This window comes from Vicugna pacos, chromosome 8 (genome assembly GCF_048564905.1).
Source record: "Vicugna pacos chromosome 8, VicPac4, whole genome shotgun sequence".
In the NCBI taxonomy this organism is placed as follows: Eukaryota; Metazoa; Chordata; class Mammalia; order Artiodactyla; family Camelidae; genus Vicugna; species Vicugna pacos.
In genome coordinates, this window is record NC_132994.1 from 65,624,782 (window position 1) to 65,639,891 (window position 15,110).

The 15,110-nt window shown below is 40.4% G+C and overlaps 1 protein-coding gene across 2 annotated transcripts in view; it reads right to left on the reverse strand.

Moving 5' to 3' along the window:
* RMND1 (required for meiotic nuclear division 1 homolog) overlaps positions 1-14,920 on the reverse strand; it is a 38,658-nt gene extending 23,738 nt beyond the window's left edge. Inside the window, exons 1-4 of one of the 2 annotated variants that reach the window (XM_006197723.4) lie at positions 14,785-14,920; positions 9,380-9,888; positions 2,928-3,036; positions 1,087-1,162 (exon numbers count right to left, since the gene is read on the reverse strand). In XM_006197723.4, the coding sequence (XP_006197785.1) occupies positions 1,087-1,162; positions 2,928-3,036; positions 9,380-9,874 (680 nt within the window). In that variant the 5' untranslated portion in view covers positions 9,875-9,888; positions 14,785-14,920. Of the gene's footprint in view, positions 1-1,086; positions 1,163-2,901; positions 2,907-2,927; positions 3,037-9,379; positions 9,889-14,784 lie in introns of those variants that run through there. The other variant, XM_072966044.1, reaches the window with a different exon arrangement.
* Positions 14,921-15,110: the final 190 nt, after the last annotated feature.

The following is a 15,110-nucleotide window of genomic DNA, read 5'->3' on the forward strand; positions in this document are numbered from 1 at the left end:
GGCACCAACAGGAACAAAAGACAGGGCTTCCAGTTCCCATCAACTGTAAGAACTCAGACCACAGAAACATCATCGAAGTTTGGATTTGTGTAGATGTTCCATGTATTTCTGTTCTGCCACTTATTAGTCCCCTGACTGTGGGTAATTCACTAAATCTCTCTGACCCTTGGTTTCATCAGCTGCAACATGGGAATAAAAGGTCCTCCTCATGTGTCGCGAGGATAGTATGAGATTATTTGAAGTGGTTTCTGTTATCATTATCACGCCCTCTTAGCTGCTCTGGAGTATTTGGTATTAAAACAACCTTTAAACAAAAGGATTAGTAAGTGTATGTGTGTCACGGTCCCAGTCTGAAGTCCCTGGGGAGGTAAGGTGGTCTAAAACTTGAGCTGAAGGACTCCAGGGGGAGAAGACAGAAAAGGAAGAAAATGAAAAGGGAGAAAAGACAGCGAGGCGGGTAGCATGCACCTGATCAGGGGCACTGAAGCTGGATGGGAAACAGGATATTTACACATCCTTAGTAAATGAAAATCCAGATTTCCAAATGATGAAAAGCACCTGCCAAGTTACTCGAGTGGGCCTCTGTTAATGATCTCAGTCCAGGCCTCCTTCAGCCTCTTGCTCTCAGGAAGGCTGGAAGTTGGGGAATTCCACTTGGCTCCCTAAATCCCTGCATCCTGCAGGGTCCCATTATTTCCACAGCGCTTCCTGACCTTAGCTTTGTCCAATGATCTTGTTTTATAACATGTTAAGTGCACCCTTTACCTCATGAATTAGGAATGGTGTAAATGACTTGCATAGCTGATACAAAAATGACAATAATGCTTAAAGTTAATTTAGAACAAAATGAATAAAAAATCCCTAATCTTTTCCCTAGGGGGAAAAACATTATTTTATAAGACGATTTACTAGAAGATGCCTAAAACTGACAAACTCTCCTAGATCAAATAAGAATCAAAGGATATATCTAAATCACAAATAAATTTTGAACACATTTACTATTAAGAGCCGAGGTATACCTGCACCTTTAAGGACCACATTACCTCACTGCAGCCCATCTCTTGGAGGGGTTGTTTCTTGTCTTACCTGAAGAAGAATATTGTTCCAGGATCTCCTTCTTTTGCAGAATTTTCCACACCCACCACCAAAATATTTGCCGCATCTGTGATAAGTGAGCAAAAAGCTATGTCACAAGGTGATTTAAGAGTCACCTATAAACTTTTAAACCAAAGGTACTTATGATCATTTCTTTATATACCATGAAGTGCTCTATAACACATTGTCCATTTTTCTAAGGTTTCTCTAAGTATTTAAGGTATGAAAATGACAAGACCATAAGAAACTACTTCAACAAAATATTCAACAACCTGTGACATTATTAGTGCAATTTAAAACTTATTCATACCCATTTTGATTCAGTAATCATGAGTTCAGTTGATACTTATTAGTCTTAGTTTCAATACAACTAAGGTTCAAGAATTATACTTCTTTCTATAAAATTAATTTAAAATAAAATTTGAAAAGCCGTTAATATATCCTCTTCCTTTGAATACCATTTTATTAACAATATAATTTTAATATTCTCAAACTACTCATTCCACTGAATTTTAAATATTTTGTAAAAGTGTGGAAAATAGAAAACATACAGAAACAAAGATCCTGACCACGGTCGTCACTGGTAACTAAATATTTTGACATTTAAATATTAAATATATAAATACACAAATATTCACCAATAAGTAGTTACTTTGTATATTAGTGTAATATTTATTATAAGCATATAAGTATTCTATAATGTAAATTATAAATAACATACGTTAGTATATCAATTAATAAATATACTAATATTAATATGTAAAATTTTATATAACATCTTAACCTAAAATTCGGATCCTCAAAGCTTCAGAGTTCCTGATAGAGGTTAAGGAACTGGGGACTCAGATAGAGATCAAATCCTGAACTCCCTTTCTTTGGTGAATGCAAACGTCCCTAAGTACTACATCCTATGGAGGGCAAGGTTCACCCAGAGAGCCGGGACAGCACGAATGAAATGGGAAAGACCTAGACAATGAGAATGGTATGGGAAGCCCTCAGGTGTGCTGTGCACGGCGCCACCCGCTGACAGCCTCTGGAATCAGCCCAGAATGCCCCTGGGCAACTTTTCATCTTTGAGGCCCTCGACACGGCTCATTTTTCTGATTCAACTGTTTTGTTTTTGCCGCCAAATGGTACAGTCCGTTCAGATCATCAAGGCATAAAAAGCACAATGATATTTTGACTGCTTCTTACAGGGTCAGCGTCTCTTTTAAGAATTTTCTTGGCAGCAGAGAGGTTTTCAACCTACTATTTTTGCCCCTTTGAGGTAAATTCATGAATCTTCCATCAAAGTGTTCCAAGTTACTTATTTTTTTAATGTAAAGCAGGCTATTTTCTCAAGAAGCCTTCCTCACACTAACCTAAAACACTCAGTTGAGCTTATTTTAATTTTCTTTTTTTAATATCCGTTGTGTTTATCTTTCAACTAATTTTGTTAGGTTTAAAGTGTTGGGTTACACTGGTAAATTTCTCTTTAAAGCCTCCCCCCAATATTTCTACCAATTTCATGGTTCTTCTGTAATACTAAAATAACTTCTTAATGTGACAGAAATGAAGCGTCATGGCCTTTGATCATCCCAAGTAAGAATGATCCTATAAATAAAGCTGAATACCCCATACTGATTTTAATCTGCAAACTAAGCTCTCTGTAAATACATTTTAATTTCTTATCTTTGTCATTTATATAAAGACTCAATACCACTTTTATGATACCATCCTTTAAATAGGAAATGAAACAAACAAATGTAAATGCATATTTAGGATAGTTATCATAGGAAAATTATTTTCCAATACGTTTTAACATACTTGGCCCCAGGTTCAAGAGGATGTACCTCGTGGCAAGCTTGTTACTTCGACATATCCGTGCAAGGCCAGATCTTGAGAGAGGCTTCCAAGATGGTATTCATCTGCAGTTGCAAACGCAGTGCAGTGCATCAGGCCCTGCGTCAGCGAGATTAGCATGACATGGTTACCAAGGGGCTAATGTGCCTGTGGTGGTTGTCACCTTATAGGGAGGACTCCATGCTGCAAAGCAAGCACGTGAGAGTTTTCTTCAAACATCTCAAAGTTCAGACAAGGGATGTGAGAAGGATGTAGAGGAAGAAGTCATAGGGAGGCAGATTTCAGCTCAGTCTGAAAGAACTTTCTCCTGCTTGTCAGAAAGATGGAATGGGCCGTCTGAAAAGGGAGCCACCCCCACTGGTTGTGTTTCAAGCGCAGACTGAACAAAAGATACAGAGAGGATCAAGGCATCATACGGATGCCTGGATGAAATGCTATTTAAAGTCTCTCCAACCTTGATTTTCCATGACTCCTTTTCAGAGCAGCATTGTTATTTGAGGTCATTTGATAATCTGTCACCGGCCTTGTACAGGCAAAGATTACTTTCAGTCTACAAGGGAATTACAGAATTTTTGCTCTGGTTAATTCTACTCTGGTTAAAAGGTCTGTGGACCTGAGAATGTGTCCGGGCTTGGTGAGTGCTTTGGCTTCTGCACTAGGAGTCTCAGCTGTGTGTACACATGCGCATTTATGTTGTGTGTGTCTGTACGGCACACTACGGTAAGCAACACAGCAAAGCACATAGTGTTCTTGTCAAACTGTAGGTAATAAGCCATTAGTGAGTCCTGATGCCGATTTAGTTGCCCCAAACCAGCTTTAAAAAAGACTAAATAGAACAAAATAGAAAATATAAGAGTACACAATTCACAGTAAGGGTAAATGTTATTTTATGATGTTTTCTGTCACATATATGCCTATGTATGTATACTGACTGGGTCACTATGCATAAAGTAAGATAAATTTCTCACTGTGGGATGTGGTCAATAAAGTTTGAAAGCCATGGGCAGCGGCGCAGAATTAGATTCACTAAAAAAAATCAGAATAACAATAATGCCTACTTCATAGGGTTTTGTGAAGTTTAAACAAGCTGATTAATGTCACCTGCTTAGAACCGTGAACAGGACAAATGTCGAACATTTGTTAGATTATAGTTATTAATACTGCACACCCAGATATGGTTAAACCAGCAAAATCTATGGGAGGTTAAAAAGTTTATCAAGTAATTTACATCTGAGTTTTCATTTGTTTGCAATTTTATATTTTAGTATCTCAATCAGAACCTTAGTGATGCTACTGTTTTTTGATATATATGGTGCTTTGCCCATTGTTGGTCAAAAGAAGTTTATGAGTCACTAAACCAAAATTTATTCCTAAGATTTACTCATCTTGGCTCCTAAATTCTTTCCCTTTGTTACATTCCTAGTATGAAGTTCAAGAAAAGTAGTATATTAATTCCTTCCTTCCTCCCACTGCTGTTACCTAACTCCTGGCCCTTTCTCAAGAAATGGCCCAACTCTGCTTTGCCTTTTCTTCAATCTGTTCCACAGCTCTCATGTGTGGTTTAAAAAGTAGCAGAGGAATAAACAGAGGACCTGAAGATACACAGAAACTGAAAAACCTAAAATCTGTAAAACAGCCACTCATAAGCAAAACAACCAATCTTCTAATTGATTTTAATTCCATCAGGAAAAAAAAAGAGAAGTCAGACAAACTGAAATTGCTGTGGAATGGGAGATGAACGGATGCAGGCCCCTCCTGTTGCAGGTAACTGAGAAGCTGCTTCCCGCAGTCGTTATGAAGGTGATAACACACTGATTTACAAAAACATACGGATCTACAGAAAGTAAAGATGGTTACTGGAGTGCAGGAAATCAGTTATGTGCTTCAGGTTTAGAACTACCAGCTGTTCTTCTAAAGCTTCATGGAGTTAAAAAGACCTGGCAGGATGTGAGACTAAGAGGGCTGAAAGAAAGGAACCCTGGTAAGAGGCACCAGGTAAGGCCAGGGCTGGCAGGAAGGCGCTACTCTGCCAAAGCTGACAAATGGAAGTTTGCTAAGCAAAATCCCAGCACATTAGTTTGGGATGTCAGAACTACTTCTGGGACTGCAATTGTTTGGGCTGGGGTGGGAAGAGCAGGAGGCAGAGAGGAGAAGACAGCAGATAAGGAGAAGGTCAAGAGCAAGCCCAGTGGAGGATCCTCCCGTGACTGCTGGCACTGGCTGACTTTCTCTAGAATCACAACCGTAAACTCGCAGCCCAGAGAACCATCTGACTCAAGAGTCAACCCATGCAGTGTTTTTAAGATTTGAACAAACTATCAACAATAAATTGCAATTTCACCCAAATCTAGATTTCCACCATCTTTTGCTGGAAAGGAAGGAAGATGTGGCATAACCCACCAGGGCTGAGGAGGGGGCCTGGCTCTCCGCGATGCAGTCCCTCCCACTCTCTGCTATCTCACGCCTGCTACAAACGTACACAATTTTGCACCCTCAAAATTGGAACAAGTCAAGGCATTCAATCGCTACTTCCAAGAGGAAATAAATGCTGAGCTGCAAAGGATCAGATTATAAGTTTTTAAACACAATCTGTTTCTACTTAGTCATTCCAAGGACCTTTGCAGATTTTCTGAATATTGTCACCTTTCCTTCCCTCACCATTTCCTATTTAGTTTGGCTCAAAGTTCTAGCCAATGTCCCACAGTTTAGATGGCTGAGACAACATTACATAACTTACATGGTGTGCTACGCTATTGTCTGTGTCCTCCTTAAACAGCTGGGATCTGAGCATCTGTTTAAGTTATGAATCTTCTATGAATAAATGATTCACAGTTTTCAAATGTGACTTGTTAGACTTTTTTTTTTTTTTTTAGTTTTATTTCCTCTGCATTTCAATTTCAAGATTGAATTGAAATCCATTTGGGAAAGGGAAAGCATGTGTCATCTTTGCAGTGTTTTCCCTAAAGATGTTACTTTGTAAAAAGCTTTCATTTTCAGACACTTCTTTTCCTGGATTTTTATAATGAACCATTATTTTTTAAGCACTATCCATACACAGTAAACTTCAGGTTTTAAGATGGGAATCAACAAATCTTATTTAAGATTTATTTGCTCTTAAATAAATGTGCCAAATCAACCTAAAATAGTTATTGGATTTAAGACCTAAATTTATGCTTTTCTATTTTTTTAAAAAAAGCCCACAGCCAAGAAAAATCACTGTTGTTTCAGTATGTTTCATTTTTCTGGCCACAGAAAAATATTCCACCAGATGGGGCTAGAAATTTATGTATGATTCTGGTTTTAGGGCATCACACACTCTGACAGAATACATTTCTTAAAAAAGAAAGTTTATTTTTATTCACGTTCTTTTACTTAAAAAAAATGAGTGCATTACAGTAATGTTGCTTCTGTATTACTAAGGGGAAAATGCATGTTGTTCCTATTATGTACAGATTATAGGTGAAAGTTATAAAACATAGATACATTTTATATTACTAGTATAAAGCTTTAGCTTTTAAGCTTTTTGACTACAATCCATGGTGAGAAATTCTTTCACATACACAGTACACACATACATATAGGCACCCACACCATTAACTTGACATAAAAGCTTCACAAAACAGTATTTACCTTTATCATGAGTAATGCGCTGATACTTTGTGTTCTATTTCATTAAAAAAACAAACCCAACCTCCCTAGTAACCACCCCTTAGTTAATTTTTACAGCACACTGGGGTGTTAGCCTGAACACCACTCCTGGGTACCCCAGCACGCTCTCCCCCATGCCGGTCTCCACGCTGCTCAGAGGGTGGTCCTTGTCCTCTGGCACTGTCCTCCTCAAAGACAGGACAGATCAACAAGAAGCACTGATAAATGATGAGCCAATGGGATGTGAGCTGAATATCTCAGTAGGTAACGATCCCTGCAAATGGGACCAGGTGAAGAACAGATTCCAGTATAGAAGTTAATACAGATTAACATCACTCAGTCAATTCCATGGGGCAGAGGTAAGAGGGTGTGCTCCAGGGCACGCCTGGGGAAAGGGACAAAGCTGAGTCCTTTTCTGACTTAGTCCAGAGGGGAAGAAAGGGCTGTACCAACACAGGGGATAAGCCAGCTCCATGAGCCTATGGGGAAGCAGCATGGCCCTCTATTTGGGGCACAGAAAAGCCAGTTTCAGCCCCAGGCATACATATGTCACCTTGTTACACCTCAGGACGGTGTTCGCCTGTAAATTATTAGAGAATAATGTTCCAAAATCATATCGCCTCAGATCACAATAGAAATGCTTTCCGAAATAGAAAAAATTTTCTATTATTTTCCTGCACTCTGAGAAAAACAGCATACTGTTTCTGTTTTTGCAAAACTCCAACTAAGTCACATCTCTGATGTTAAATAATATGTCCTGTGTCAGGACCCAGGAAATAAATGACTCCTCAAACTTAGTGAGGGAAAAAAATTATTTCTTGTAAGACAGTCTTAGGTTTTTTCTTTTGTTCCCATTAGACAACAAGAAAGGTACAACCCAGGATGATTTCTGCCTTTCTTTAATTCTGGGGCTTCCTGGAACTAAATCTTCAACTAGATTATTCATATCAGGTATCTGATGATTATTTATTTCTCTGTGAACTGTCAGCTGTATTTTAAATATAATGTTTTTATTATCTCATTTGAAAGTATATTAAATTTTAAAATTCTACTTCAAATCCTTTCCTGGAAGCAGAAAAAAAAATCTAAAGAAAAATAAAAAACAGAATTTAAGAAATTGCTTCCAAGTTTAAGGAGAGCCCAAAAGAAATAATGAGTCTTTGACAGTTTACAACAAACAGCTACAAAAAAAGGTGACATCTCGACCTTACCAGCCTCTTCCTGAGAAACTTGATTCCACTCTGGGCTCCCAGATGAACTAAAGAAAAAAGGGACTTGATCTTCCTCTTTTTCAGATCTGCCATGAATTCAGGTTTCTACACTTAATTTCATCTCAGTCACTGAAATACTGAATTCCTCTGACAATCAGAGCTAAATAATGTAATTAAAAACTCAGGAGCTAGAAGGAAAGGAGAGTAGAACATATACAACACTTCCGTCTTTATATCCTGGATTCAGGGAAAACAAGCAAGAATTTAAACAAAGCTTAGAATCCATAACAAAAATCATTAACCAGCTCCTAAATCCACAACCTGAGGATCAGAAGTGAAGGTCTGTACACCTTTTCAAAGGAAGTCAACCACACAGTAAAAAAACACACCCGAATTAAAAGCGCTCAGGGTCTACTTCTCAGAATCGAGATTTTTATGACAGACATTCTAATCTGTTTCCTGATAGATTCAGAAAGTCTCATCAAGTTTTAAATATTTGACATTCCTATTTGTAATGCTGATGACCAGAGACATCAAAGATCCCTTCGCTTCTCTTTTACTCTTTCCAATTTAATACACATTTACCAAGTATAAGGTACAATTTTAAGTATCATGCAAGACACACAGCTTAACAAAGGGCTTGATTCTGGCCGTTAATATTTTAATAATAAATTAATCACAATTTGCACAAACTGTAGTTGAGAAATTCCCATAAACCTCTTAACAGTGACAAAAAAGAAAAAACCCCTTCAACCTTAAAAGGATAAAAAAGCAAAAACCTCCATTCTGCTTCATTGATTCTATCTTACCATATCAAAGGGGAAAGCATAGCTCAGTGGTAGAGTGCATGCTTAGCATGCACAAGGTCCTGGGTTCAATCCCCAGTACTGCCACTTAAAAATAAATACATAGATAAACCTAATTACCTACCCCCACCAAAACAAAACCAAAAACTCTACCTCACCCTGTCACTCCACCACCTCCTCCCATGAAGTCACAATCAGCCAATGAATGCTTACCTGTCTGCACAGTTAATAAAAAAAGATTGTTTAAACTTAATATAGAATCCCTATAGTTTGACTTTATTTATTTATTTTTTTTACATGAGCACTTTTACAGCACCATTTCTAGATGGGACTTAATACTAGTCTTTTTCAAAATTTCTTTAGGCCATTAACTAATCCTTTCACAAACTATATTTTTATGTTTATTTGCCTGTATTTTGCCTTCGTATGTATCACTACTTCTTAAAACGAAGATGTTGACTCTCTTTGGAGATAACAAGTTTTACCATTAGGCTTCAAAGATCTTTTTTTGGGGGGGGGGAATTAGACTGATTGATTGATGGATGGATGGATGGATGGAGGTACTGGGGACTGAACCCAGGACTTCATGCATGCTAAGTACGACACTCTATCACTGAGCTGTGCCCTCCCCACTAGGTTTCAAAGATCTTGATGAAAAAAGTGCTGAGCTTCACTCTGGTTCTCCTTCGTTGGCAATCAGGCTGTGGTGCAAAATGCAGGGGTTTAGAGCGATTATTACGCAACAGAAGCGCCGCCACCACACACATGTATTTTTACCTCATTCACAGACAGAACTGGAAGGTTGGTCCTGGATGGCTGCCTGGTCCTCGATGCTTTTAGTGGTCTCTTGATTTGTGGAAAGTCTTGTTTAGGAACAAGTGTTTCCGTTGATATAGATGAGTAACGCCTCTCTAATATTTTTATAAACCACTTAGAACCTAATAGATTTGGCTTGTGAGTCACTTTCCTGTGAGTATCAAAGGGTTTCCTGGTTGGAAGGTGCGCTTTTGCATCTTGGTCACGCACAGAGTTTAATGAAGAGAGTATGTTTGTATTTGATATTTTCTGGTTCATTTCCAGCATCTGGGACTTATTCAAACTACCCGTTGCTGTATCAGGAAAGAACAAATCCAACTTCTGATTTTTTGTTAGGGCGCTGTATGTTGCAGTCTCAAGCAGCTTCAAGGTTCGATGAACAAGTCTTTGGCACTGATGTGTTTTTGATAAAATACACTGAGATCCGGCCAGGGCTCCGAGAAGTCTGGCTGACATCACTACATCTCAAGCTAAAAGAAAAAGAATTCAAAGTTCAAGTTAAAAATTTTTTTTTAATATATAATATTTTCCTAGGTAATAGATATATTTCTTCAAAACAATTTGCAAAATACATACATCTTAACTTAAGCCTAGTAAAAGAATGAGGTTAAAAAAATAAATAGAATTGTTTCCACCACCTCCCCTTTAGCTAACCTTTGGCCTTACCTACAGAAGTTTACAAGATTATAAAGCTATTGACATGAAAAGGACCTTAGAAAAGAAAAAACTGAGTGATTGGGTCACTTCGTTTACTTCACTATATGTCAACTATTTAAAACAAAGTCAGTACTTATAAATCCCTTTATTCAAAATGTATGCAGCCTTCACAATGAGATAAGCAATGAGCCAGGGCCCAGGGATGCATGTAAGAAAGAACAGGGTCCCTGGCATCACGCTGATGGTCTCCTGGAGGAGACCCGCATGTTCAATGGCTCATTGTAACTAAGTGGACAGCCCTAGACCCCACCAGAGAACTGCAGTAGAAGGTGCTGAGGAAACACATGAGGAGCTTGCCTAATTCTACGGTCAGGAAAGGCTCCCAGAAGGATCTGAGCTGACTCTTGAAAGGGAAGATGCTTTTCAGGTTGGGGCTGGGCACGGCAGTGGGGGTAAAAGATGTGAAAGACACATATAGCTCCCCAAAGGAAACACTGTATATAAAGAATTTCCCCTTACTCAGGTATGGAATACTTGTTCTTTAAAAGTAAGCCTACGGTAGGTAATCAATAATAACTTTTCTTTGACAAAATCGTAGGTCAGATGCTGGATGAACCAACCATCTAAGTACTCACAGTCTAGTGGGGGAAACAATGATGTGATCTGTACTAAACCAGAGCGTATCAACCGCTTCAGGGCGCAGAGCAGGGAGCATCTGGGTGAGGGTGCATGGGGACTACCACAGAGGGGACATTTGAACTGGGTTTCAAAAGAGCAGAGAGGTCAGCAAGTCAAACACCCCAGGTACACAGCTTTGTTTACCTGACAAACAGGGTGCAACGTCAGGCAGGAGTAAGCTGGACGGGATCAGGGTTGAAAAGGAGCCCGATCCTAAGTCCTGATCCTGAACACTTTCCACAGGGAGAGGGCAGCCTGCCTTTTCACGTGAGACACGCATTTCACAAACACATCTTTGGTAAAATCTTAGAGGAGGAGCTGAGAGAGACTAGGACATTGCTTTCTGAGTTCTCTGTATCCAGTAAGTGCTCTGTCTCCCCGCACAAGGACCCCAAGAAGTAGTGCACACAGAAACTGCTAACTGCTTACAGCCAGCAATGCAGAGACAGAACGAAACCCCAGCCATTTCCACTTTCACAGACTACGCTGTAACCGATGCATATATTACCTCCCTTTAAAAGGATGAAGACAAAAATGAGTCTTCATTCTCTAGGACGTAGAACCTGCAACTTTCCAAGTACTTCAAAAGTTGGAATTTTCTGTTTAGCTCTGGTCCAAATGGATCTTTTAGTTCACCTTAAACCAGTACTATTCCTTGCCAGCTGAACCAGCGGGTTTTGAAGAACCTAATTATACAATATTTCAGGAATCTGTATGTAGAGACCTGGATTCTTCCATTCTCTTCTAGGAAATGCTTACCTTCAAGCTCTAAATCCTGCCTTCACACAGAGGTGGGGACAAAGGATATAAAAGCTACAGCACAAACAATTGTGTTTTCTCTTTTTCTTTGCTGAGAAAAACAGAGGAGTAGCATTAAGGTGTCCGATACACACACAAAATTATTTAGGCTTTGTTAAAAACTAGAACACATCTTAGAAAAGTGAAATTTTAATTGTACAAATTATATTTAAAGATAAGCACGCTAGATTTTTAGTAACCTTGTGTTTTATGTAACATTTTGGGCATCAAATTCCCGAGCTCTACACTGTCCTTGTTGTGATTCTTGATGGTTTCTCCATCCGTGCAGATTGGTGAGGGGCGTGATCCTTCCAACCCCGACCTCCTCTCCCCAAGTCATTCCGTCTCCCACCCTCCCTCAGCCACTCACTCCCAGGGTCAGATGCTCCGAGTTGTATCATGGCCATTAGGCACACGCGGCTTTTGAGCACCTGAAATGTGGCTCTATAAAATAAAATGTCAAACTTTTTGGTATCTCGTATTTCACACTTAATATAAAAAAGCAGAGTGTCTCAATAATTTTTATATTGATTACTTGTTGAAATAATATATTTACATATATTGGGCTAAATAAATAAAAATTAATCTCACCTCTTTATTTTTACTTTTAAAATTTCTAGAAAGCTTAAAATGTCAGTGTGGCTTGTATTGAATTCCTTTTTTTTTTTTTTTTAGTGGTGGTACGGGGGATTGAACCCAGGACCTTGTGCATTCTAAGCATGCGCTCTACCACCGAACTATACTCACCCCTCTTCGTATCATATTTCTGTTGGAGAGTCCTGCTCTAGACCCATCATTACCAATAAGTACAATCTCATATTCTCAACTTCAAGCATTCTACTCTCCAAAGACCATCTCTGATCATTCATACTCACTCTTTCTATCACCCAGTTCCAACAATTCTTCAACCCCAACAGGACCTACAATTAAATGATCCAACCATGTTTTCACTGTCCCTCCTTCCCCACTTCACTTCTCAACACTTGGCTCTATTCCCTGATCCACCAGTGTACTTCCTCTCTGCCACACATTTCAAATCCCCTGCACCGCCCTCAACTTGCACACACCCGCGTGACATAACCTCAAATTAACAGAATTCACCCTGTACTTGTGCCTGTACTCCTGCAGCTCAGCGTGGCTGGAGACAGACAAGCGACCGACCAGGCAACTGTCTGGTCTCACTTTAAAATCCTGACCACTTGCTTCAGGTGGGCCTTTTATGCCACTTAACAATCTTAATACCGTATTTCGCTACTATCATTCCCTCTCTGTTCCCTCCTCACACCTTCAGTGCTTCCTCCTCCTTTCTCAGTCTCAATAATGACCCTGCTTCGTCTTTGGTTGACAAGACAGAAACAGTCAGAAGAGAACTTCTACCAGCTCTGGACGTCATCTGCCTGCCCACCTACTGCTTTTGTGCCCATATACTTCTGTCTTCCCTTCTGCTGCTACAGATGAGTTGCCCATGGTCCCATCTAAAGCCAGGTCCCCCGTCTGCACTCCCTCCCTGCCTAGAGAAGGTGTGGCTTCTCCCCTGTCTTGCTCAAGCTATGTATTTTTCTCTTTTTACCGGCACATTCCTATTAGCATACAATTAGGCTCTAATTTCTCCCATCTTATAAAAGCAGCTCTCTCCTGGCTCCATCTCCCCTTCCATGTACTATACCTTTTCTTTGAGCTCCTTTCTTTTTAAGAGGAGTTTTATACCCTGTCTCCATCTCCTCCCTCTGATTTTTTTTTGAAACGACTCTAATTGGGCTTTCATACCTACCACTTTATCAAAACCCACCTGTCAAAGCCAGCAGTGACCTCCACATTTCTGAATCCAATGGTCACTTCTCCATCTTTTGAAATTTTCCTGAAAATCCTATTCTTCCCAGTCTCCTCCACTCATGAAATAGCAATTACATCCTTATCTTTGCTAAAGCCCCAAACCTGCAGTCCATCTCAACTCTTCTCTTCATTCTCCATATCCATTCTGTCAGCAAACCCCACTGGCTCTATCTGGACCAGTCCTCACCACCAACACTGCTATCACCCTGGTCCAAGCTGCTGTCTTTCCCATGGATTACTGTCGCAGCCTTCTAACTGGTTTCCCAACTTCTTTCTTCAGATTCTTCTCAACACAGCAACCAAACTTCAGTAGAATCACATGTTCCCTCTTCGTAAAATGTGATAATGGCCTCTCATTTCACTTGAAATTAAAATGGACTGCATGGCCCTATAGTCTGTGGCCCCTACCACCACTCTAACATCTCTTTCGGTTTTTCTTCCTTGCTCATTTTGCTGCAGTCACTCTGGCCTCTGGATCTTTGCACTTACTATTCCTGATATTCCTCTCCCAGGTATCCGCTAGCCTCATTCCTTCCCTTCCTTCAGACCTTTGCTCAAATCTCTTACCCAGGGAGACTCCCCAACCGCTTCATTTAAACTGCACACTAGCACCCACACTCTAGCTTCCGCCGGTTTATATTTCTCCGTTGTATTCACATCACTTGCAAATATTTTGCGTTTTTACTTTATTAACTCCCACAACAAATTATGAACTGAGTTCCTATCATGTGCCAGACATTGTCCCACCTAGTGGTAACACAGATAAAAACAAAATAGACAAAAATCCGTCTTCTGAAATTTACATCACATTGGGGTGACAATGAACATGGTAAATCAATAAAATATACACTAGACAGTGATAATGTCAAAGGGGGAAAACAGAAGAGGAAAGAACAGATCTTTGTTTCTCTCTGTCCTGTAGAATGTAAGCTCCTTGAGGGTAAAAACTTGTCTTTTGTTCATTTAGTGCCTTCTGTGATCACAGTGCCCAGCACACAGGAGGTATTCAACTCATATTTTTTTTGAATAAAATACAAGGCAGCTACTCAAGTTTTGGACATTTTTTAAGAACTATACACCAACTGTACCAGCTAGGCTACGATTCAATGATGAATGACGCTAATCTTTGGGAACATGCCTTTCAATTCCTTAAGCTGCTCAAAATTATTTTTATTTTTGCAGCTACCGCTATTCACTGGCTCAAAAAAGGGTTCAGTCCGTGTGTCTGGATTGAGCGCTTTTCACTCCCAGTTAAGTCGATCAAAGATCACTGTAATAAGCAGGGGACCATAGCGGTATCAGGGAAACCTGTGACGAGAGAGGTTCAGGGTGGCAGGGAGCAAAGTCGGGGACCGCAGTGGGGGACCCTACAAGCTCCCAGAAAAAGGCAGTGCACTAACCTCTCCGCCGGAATAGAAGAGGACCGTGCCAAGGGCGCAAGCCTCCCAGGCCGCCCGTAGGAAAGACAGAGCCCCCGCAGCAGCCTCGCGCTCCGGGCAGCCAGTCTTAACCCGGACCAGGCGCCCCGCCCAGAGCCCCGCCCAGCGCCCGGCGCTGCGCAGGCGCTCGGGACCCCAGGCCCTACGGAGCCCGAGCCGCTGGGTCCACGTGACCGCCGGACCACGTGACCTGTGCAGCCGTGACCTTTTCCGCTCCCTAGTCTCTGAGACCTCCCGGTCCCTGCTTGCTTCCGCCTTCCGCCCGCTTCCTTATTCCGCTTCTCTCG